The 8,532-nt window shown below is 40.0% G+C and overlaps 1 protein-coding gene across 2 annotated transcripts in view; it reads right to left on the bottom strand.

Moving 5' to 3' along the window:
* The window catches only part of STARD4 (StAR related lipid transfer domain containing 4), an 8,095-nt gene continuing 433 nt past the window's right edge, over positions 871–8,532 (bottom strand). The window contains exons 2-6 of one of the 2 annotated variants that reach the window (XM_021381063.1): positions 8,318–8,433; positions 7,370–7,419; positions 5,679–5,805; positions 5,023–5,137; positions 871–4,503 (exon numbers count right to left, since the gene is read on the bottom strand). In XM_021381063.1, the coding sequence (XP_021236738.1) occupies positions 4,277–4,503; positions 5,023–5,137; positions 5,679–5,805; positions 7,370–7,419; positions 8,318–8,422 (624 nt within the window). In that variant the 5' untranslated portion in view covers positions 8,423–8,433 and the 3' untranslated portion in view covers positions 871–4,276. Of the gene's footprint in view, positions 4,504–5,022; positions 5,138–5,678; positions 5,806–7,369; positions 7,420–8,277; positions 8,434–8,532 lie in introns of those variants that run through there. The other variant, XM_021381062.1, reaches the window with a different exon arrangement.

The raw sequence follows: 8,532 nt of genomic DNA, 5'->3' as shown, positions 1-8,532 counted from the left end.
ACCAGCAATGACCAGAGGAGGAAAGATAGTTTACTAAATAAGGTATCGGAATGCAAGATAACACAATATAATGTAATCGGAATTGAAGCTAATAAATCATCAAATAAAATGAGAGAGAGTGTCCAAAAACCAAAAGGACTTACTCTAATGCTGGTGGCAAGATGGCTAGGGAGAGAGATGCTGCCGGAACAAGCCGGAAGATCAAAAAGGGACATCTCATGATCTGCATACAGTTTTCATCCTTCCCTCTGAACGGAAAACAGTAACAGAACAGCGAGCAGTCCTCTGGGAGATGTAGTTCTTCTCTTCCAAGAACCAGGTACCTGGAACTATCCACAGTCCACGGAACTGGAGCATTAACTCTATGACTCCCAGTGCTCTACATGATGTTATGATGTGGAATGCTGATTACAAAAATCATACAACCATGACACATCTAACCCTATATCCCCATCTATATGGCTTCTGCAAGTGCTGAATGCAACTGTGTTTAGGTTGAACTTACTGTTAGTTATCTTTTAACACATACAAGAAATAGCTTTATTAACCACCAAAATTAAGACAAAGAAAGTTCTTCCACAGCAACTGGAGTCATTACAAAATTTTTAGAATATAAGCTTTGAGAGAATCTTATCAGTGTATTTTTCAAGAGATTTTAATTTAGCAGAAATTCAAGTCTGATTTATGCATCTTCCCAGGCTAAATCGTGACTCTAATTAAAGATACATGTTTTTGCTTTTAAATACATGGAGACTGATAGCATTAGAGACATAATCACACAGCTGAAAATGACATACATTAGACATCACTCCCCCAAAGTAGCTGAATACTACACTACCTGCACAGGTATTGAAAAAGCCACACCTTCAGTCTGTTAGCATTCATGTTTTTATTTATTCTGTAATTGCATTCAAAATATAAACACAAATATCTTTAGCACTTAACACAGTCATTCAAACCACTGTTAAGCCAGACTGACCGTCATTTTCTAAACATAGGCCTAACTTGACTGGGTTCAATAGAACTATTGCTACTTTTCCAGGAAGGGACCTGCAAGTTAAATAACTAGCTCATGCTATCAAAACAGTTCTAGCTGTTTATGATCACTGGAGTAATACATTGTTTTCACATTCTGATCCATTAAAAGCATAGCAAGATAATCAAATTTGAGATCAGGGCTTGTGCTGCTCCCAGACTACCTGGCTGAGGTACTGCTCCATCTCCCAGCAGCGCAGTGGAGCACCTTGGGCTGCACCAACATCGCACTTAGCCAACATCTGTCTACTGCACAAACAAAATAAGCAGCACAGCTACAAAGAAAGTTCAATGCTGGAGGCTTTAAATGACAAAAAGCTAAACATAATGATTGTCTTATTTTTAGCCACCTTTCCCATCCACACATACAGGACCTAGTTAAAATGCTAGACTTAACAAATACATTGCCTAAACCCCTGAAAAAGTGTGTTTTTTAATTACTTGCCATATAAAAATAATGTTGATGTGTCTATATGCATTCTATTTCCCTAGCAAAAACTGGCACCCATCTGCCATTTATTCTTGGGCACATCATTCAGAAGCTGATTTCAGGTGACACTGTCCTGCTGAAATACTGAGCTCAAGCACTGCAGGCAGTATGTGCCTCTTCCCAACAGCAGAAACACTGGCAAACCTCACAAACTTACATAAATTCTGTTGCTGTTTTGATGACAGCAAACTATACAAAGTAATTTACTTTGCCTCCCACTATCTCCTAACAAGAAGCATGTGCTTCTGTGCTTCGTTCCCTCAAGTCCCTTCCTACTTTGTACTGTTTTGCTCCATTCAGACTGTTCACTGACTTAGGACAAAAGCAATGCCACAGTAGGGAAAAGTAATTGTTCTGATCTGATTGGAACTTGATACTGGCTTTCTTGATTCAGAATCTGCTCTGGTTAAAGAACAGCTCTGCCTCAATACCTCACATTTCTCTCAATCCCTAGATATATGAAAAGAAAGTAAGTTGTGACTTCAAATACAATACTCTGTGAAACCAGACACCTTTCTAGCAGTTCTGTATTACTCCATAGCTCAGCTGCTTCAAAAGATCAGTGAAGAGGTATCAGCAATGCATCGCTTCAGTAGTCTAATCAGCACATTTTGTCCATCACTGCACTCTTAAACTAGAAAAATTTTAGAAGCAAGAGAATACCTAAAATAAATCCTTAAGGTTTGCTGGCACTTTCCGCGTATTTTCCTCATCTGAAAACCCAAGAATTGTATTACGCTGACATAAAAAAGATCTGGCTCTGGTCTCTGCCTCCTGTAGTCTCTATTGTTATTCACTTGAGTGTTCAGACTCATTGTTGGAAGCAACAGACTACCTCTATTAAAAACCACACAAAGCCAGTTTATTTGGTGTTTAAAGAACAAATTATAATGCAACATAATGCAAAATAAAAAGTCCACTTGGCTTTCAGATATTTGTCCTCATTCACTACATCTTTCCATCCCTTGGCCTCTTACTGAAAACAACTCCGATAAAAAAGAAACATGCATGGAGAATCATATATTTAAAAACATCATTCTTTAAATATGCCAAGGATTTTCTTACAAGTGTAAGGGAAAGAAGGAAGCCAGGAAAGACAGGAAGAGTAACCAAAAAGTTTAAAAGGAGCTGCATAATATGCAAAACCTAACAGAGAAGTGAAATTTTTTGTCTATTAAGACAACAAAGGCTGTTTCATGTCATTATTTTTAAGTGTTTTAGACAGTCCTGTATACCTTAAGACATGAAGCAAGTACGAAGAACCCTTACTACCTGGTGTCTTTTTTTTTTTCCAACATATATGCTTGACCAATGAGGAAGAAAAGTCCTTACTATTCAGAGTTCAGCTACAGTAGCTAATGACCAAAAAGCCGCATCTTCCATGTGAATGAATGCATTTTCCTGAGAATTCACCACCAAGACTGCATGTATACAACTGATCCCAAAACACTAGGGCTACAAGGTACCTTCACAAACTACAACACAGCTACACTTGCACTGGTAAAGCACAGGGAAAATTACAGTCTCACCTGAGCAACAGATACATACCAACACTGAATGTTCAGAATCAGGTTTTAAAGATAACTCAGGACCTAGCAGCACGGACAGTAGGCTTTTGAAAGTTCCCACACCTATCAGCATCACTAGGTGGTTAAATATCCTTAAAAACATGACCCTACACCTTCCTGTCCCTCCAAGCAACTCTACAGCTTGTATTTCAACATTCAGTCAGCCATATTTTAAGATGCTTAATTTATTTACTGCAAATTTCAACAGAAAACTCTACTGTGCTGTACCATCACGTTGTTAGTCTGCGTTGTTGTGGTTAAACCGAAGTCTATGCCTAAGCAACTTAGTGGTAATGTCTGTAGTTCTAGTAACTGTAGGGTTTTCAGCTAAGAAAGGAAAAAATTAAGCCAAAAACACAATTCCATGCAAATTTTAGTAAAAATAACTATTTTGAAGTGCAGAGTATTTAAGAGGAACCATTGCAGGTTTGCTATTTTGACAATTACATGTGTGATTAAAAATACACTAAAAACTATAGAAAGACACCTCATGACTTAAATGAGCTTTGGATCAGCTGTAAGGGCATTTCTTTATCTATGCAGTAAGACTGTTATATACAACAGTTATCAAGCTACAGTTACAACATCAAAGAAATGCCTGTAATGAATACTTAATTTGCTAACATAAGTAAATAGCTTTCTTATGAATAGTATTGTTTAACAGTATAGCTGTGGACCATCTCAATGATAAATCAAAGAAAATTATTAACACAGAAATTAAAGATGCACAGGTACAAACTACATAAATTAAAAATTTAAAGAAAATGTAAAAATATATGTATGTTACAAAATTACATCTCCAATGAGCTGCTGTCTGTTCAGCAACCTGCACCCACAAAATCCTGAGCACTCCACTCTCGGTATTGTTGAGAGCCAAGTTTCTGATCCACTTTTCAAGTTTACACTCACATTTTCCATTTTCACCTAAGAAAGGAAGGGACTTATAGGTTCGGAGTACTCCTCACACAGTTGCAGTGCGCTGAGCAGGACACAAGATCTCGTGCTGTGAAATAGGAATGTATTCTAAGTATCACGTCAAAGTTGTCTGGATCCCCCTACAAAAAGGTTCAGGAATCATTCAGGAACAATGTCATTCATCTTTGAGCTCAGTAGTTAACCCATGTTAAGCTAATCAATATAATTTGATTGCAAGAAATGCACAGGCTTCTAAGTCACTTTTTGTCTATGCCTTCAGTGCCTTTTTGAGATCAGAGTAGAAATTGGTCAGGGTACTAGCCATGGCAGTGTCTACTGCAGACTGTGGTAGCATCCCTCGCAGTTCAGTCTGAATATAACCTGTCAAAAGGCTGTGGTTAGGACAGTCCTTAAGAGGGACGCAAAACCAGCCACAAGGGTGATTGAATCCACGGACAAAATTAGGCCTCACCTCTCCATAGTTAAGGCTTATACCTGTCACAGAAAACAAACAAAAAAGGGAAAATGAATTTGAGACAGATTAAAAATATATAGTATATTTAATATAAAGAGGTTTCTACTTGGAGAATTTAGTAGTACTGACAGAAAAACTTCTTAGTTTTTGGGTACTTTCATGCCTGAAAGCTGTCTGCTCTACATCCAAACTCCTTCAGAGACAAGCAGAGCTTGACAAGCAGAAATCAACATTAAAGATATTCCTTCAATTTATTAGCAAGCTTCTTACTCTACTCATTTTGATGTATGAGCTGAGACAAGCAACACAGCTTGCTTTTACTGTCCCACAGTCAACATAAATGAGTATTGGCACACAGATGGCTCATGGGTAAGCTGTATACTTTTTCAAGTCTGTAGAACTTTTAAACACCTCTGAAGTACTTGCTGGAGACCACCTTATACCATTTTTGAATGCTTACTGCAGAACTGCTATTAATTCAAATCAAATCTTAAATCAAGCAGTTGTTAAGAATTAAGCAGAGGTGAGTGGTGCCTTACCACATGTTAGAAGCCCATCTTCATAGCTTGTAGTGTAAGAGAAATCAACAAACTCCCTTGGTGCTATGATGTTCCAAAGCTGTCCAGCAGTGGTGTAGCGCATCACACAGCAGTTCTTGTTGAGTGAAAGAATGAGAGAAACAAAAGAAAAGTATCTTAGTCTAATAAATGACATTGTATTCAAATGTGCAGCAGCTAGCCTTTTCCATAGAGATGGCAGCTTCTGTCAACTACATGCTCTCCAGACAACTTCAGTGAGATATGAACGGAGATGTTGCTTTCAGTCTAAACACTGAAGTTTGTCGGGACTTGCCATCTGCAGCTGTAGAGACTGAGAATATATGGCACCTTTAAACCTGACTACTGACTAAAACTACAGAACTGTAAGTCATGGCTGGGAACTGAAAGCCATGTGGGTTTTACATGGCTTTCCCATTACCCAGGAAGTCCAAAAGGACCACGAATAAATTGCAAGAGACCACTCAGTAGCCAGAAAGCCTCATGCGAGGTTACCTACAGCATGTATGCACACTATCCACGCAGATAAATATGCACAGATGAAAACATCAGCACTTACTGGAATAACTGCTATTCTGTAATGTTAGATTCACACGAGTCTGCATGCACTTCCCTTAAGAATCTAAACAAGTCTTCACCTCTTCAAACGTTTCCACGATGTCCATTGTAGTCATCAAGCTGTCCCAGTCAAGCCTATAAGGTCCAGGACGAATATGATCCACTATTCTGTTAGTAACATCCTCCACCACTCCTTCAGCTTTGTAGCTAGAGAAACGTAAGTTTATATTTAAAAGAGAGAAATTTTTATTAAGCATTCCATTAGTCTGCAACAGCATATTTACTATAATACCTTGGTATCTGGAATTATAGTCAGTGGATAATTGCATTTGCAAGATAGCACAGGAAAGATCTGAGTGTGCATCTGTTCTTTTATGCAATAAATATTATTCTGAGAATAATACCCTTATGTTATAATCTGTATTTCTTAAATTGCAAATCAGAAGAACCATCACGTTTCATCTAACGTTATTTTGCTGCTCTTGCAAGGGGAGCAAGGCAGTCCACCAGGGAAAATTAACACTAAAAACACACAAACAAACAAAAAATGAGAGCAGGATATAACGGGAAAAACACTTTTCATGAAGTAGAAGTAACAGTAGTAGAATCAAGAGGAAGATAAACTACATTCTGCTTTGGTAGCCTAAGAGTGCCAAATAATTCGGTGAAAGACACTGCAGAACATTCATTTGTTATGAGATACTTCAAGTAGACACCAGATGTTTTGATTACTTGAGTTACGGGGTTTCACGCACCTGAGGGGGTGAAATTGATCACAGTCATTATCTTCAAAATACTTCTTATCCAGTGAGCAGTTCTTCTCAGTAGTCAGTAACTAGTCTCACAACTCACTGATTCATTCATTTGCACAGTTCACTCCTTTTCACTCAGTTACCTGGCTAAGGCCAACCTCAGCTGTTTATTCTTCAGAACTGGAGGACCACATTAAAAGGCCACTGCCTTCTAGTTTTGCATTTGGAAAGTTCTTCAAAGTGTCCTTTCTTCATCAGGTTTATACACAACCCTGCAGTCACCTGCATATAGCAGCCACTCCCCTGTTGGCAGTCGTTCGAGTTGCACAGTCTGGTGTTGACAGTGTGCTAGTGGCTCTGGACAGTCAGTAGACACTTCGTATCCAGTATCAACTCTTAGCAAATTTACCAGAAGAGAGTACCCAGAGTGTTATCAGTCCTTGAAATTCTTTTCAAACGCTGTCTTTTCACAGCACTTTTCATTTCTTCAGAATGATGTTTTCTGCTAAATATTTCTCCATCTAAACCTGCTGATAACTACAAAACCAGTGACAGAAACTCACATAGGAAGGCTCTGTATATCACACATCTCTCCCACAGCTACATGCTTGATATTCTGTTCTACCAGTTTCACAGCCAGTAAAACTGTGCAAACACTGTCTGTGCTGTCACTCAATCATGCTGCAGACCTACCGAACCTGTATGTGATTGTGTGGTTTGCAGATCATCTTTTTAAAATGCATGGGCATTTCTTGTGGCACACATCAGCCAGTGGGAGTTTTGTGGTGTGCTCCATAGTTTTGATTGTTCGTTATTCTAGACAGCAAACAAGCATGAAGATCAAAGCATAACACTAAAAAGAAACAGAAGAGGCCTTCACAAGACAACAAGGCACAGTAGATCATTTACTTTGCTCCTCCTGCAGAGAATCTGTGTAGTTTGTTCACAGCCATCATTTCTAAACTACAAAGCATATTTGGGGAATCTTAAAAATTCACCCTCTTTGCAAGCAAACTTACAGGTATCCACTGAATTCTTCTGATGGTTTACGCCACACCACTGCATCTTTCTGGAAGAAAAATAAAGATATTATGTTAACAGTCATTTACAAACCCTACTAACATGTCCACAAAATGCCTCTATTTGTCCAGAAGGCCAACTGTATCCTGGGATGCTTCAAAAGAGAGGTGGCCAGCAGCACCAGGAAGGTGACTGTCCCCCTCTGCTCTGCCCTTGTGAGGCCCCATTTGGAGTACTGCGTCCAGCTCTGAGCCCAAAACAGATCCAGAGAAGAGCCTCAAAGACTGTCAAAGAGCTGGAGCATCTCTCCTATGTAGACAGAATGAGGGAGGTGGGATTATTCAGCCTGGAGGAAAGAGGCTCTAGGGAAACCTCGCTGCAGCCTTACAGTACTTACAGAAGGCTGACAGGAAGGCTGGGGAGTGACATTGTCAGACATCATATTAATAGGACAAGAGATGAAGGCTTTAAACTAAAAGTTGGGAGATTCAGATTAGATGCCAGGAGGAAATACACCCTTCATAGGGTGGTGAGGCACTGGCACGGGCTGCCCAGAGAAGCTGTAGGTGCCTCATCCCTGGAAGTGTTCAGGCCTGGTTGGATGAGGCCCTAGCAGTAGGGCACTAAGTGATCTTTAAGGTCCCTTCCAAACCAAACCATTTTATGATTGTGAGAGGCTTGGTTGCTCTGTTCCTCCTTTTCAAGACACTGAATTTGTTAATTTACCAAATAATCAAGTCACACTTGGATCACCTGGCCTCTTATCAATATTAACAAAAGAAAAAAAAATACAAGTACCACTTTGAGTGTTGTTATAAAAGGGAAAAGATAAGAATTGGCAACATTAAGCCTACCAAACTGCTAAACCGTGATGTCAGAGCACAACTGTTACATCTACGTGACCTACACCTGCTAGCAGACACGGGAGGGGCCGCAGCACCACTCACGGTTTTTCTGGCAATCCGCCACTCACTGCCGGCGATGCTGTGGTAGTGCAGTAGTGCGTTCTGCAGCCTGGTAGCCAGAGGCGCGGGGGCCGGCAGCAGGTCCATCGTCGCTCCTCCTGTGCGAATACACAGCCCCACACATCGCCACCGGGCACCCCACTGCCCGGACCCGCAGGCACTGCGGCTACCCTCTACGTGCCCCTCATGTTCAGTTC

This window comes from Numida meleagris, chromosome Z, assembly GCF_002078875.1.
Source record: "Numida meleagris isolate 19003 breed g44 Domestic line chromosome Z, NumMel1.0, whole genome shotgun sequence".
In the NCBI taxonomy this organism is placed as follows: domain Eukaryota; kingdom Metazoa; phylum Chordata; class Aves; order Galliformes; family Numididae; genus Numida; species Numida meleagris.
This window is presented reverse-complemented; position numbering and strand designations above follow the sequence as displayed.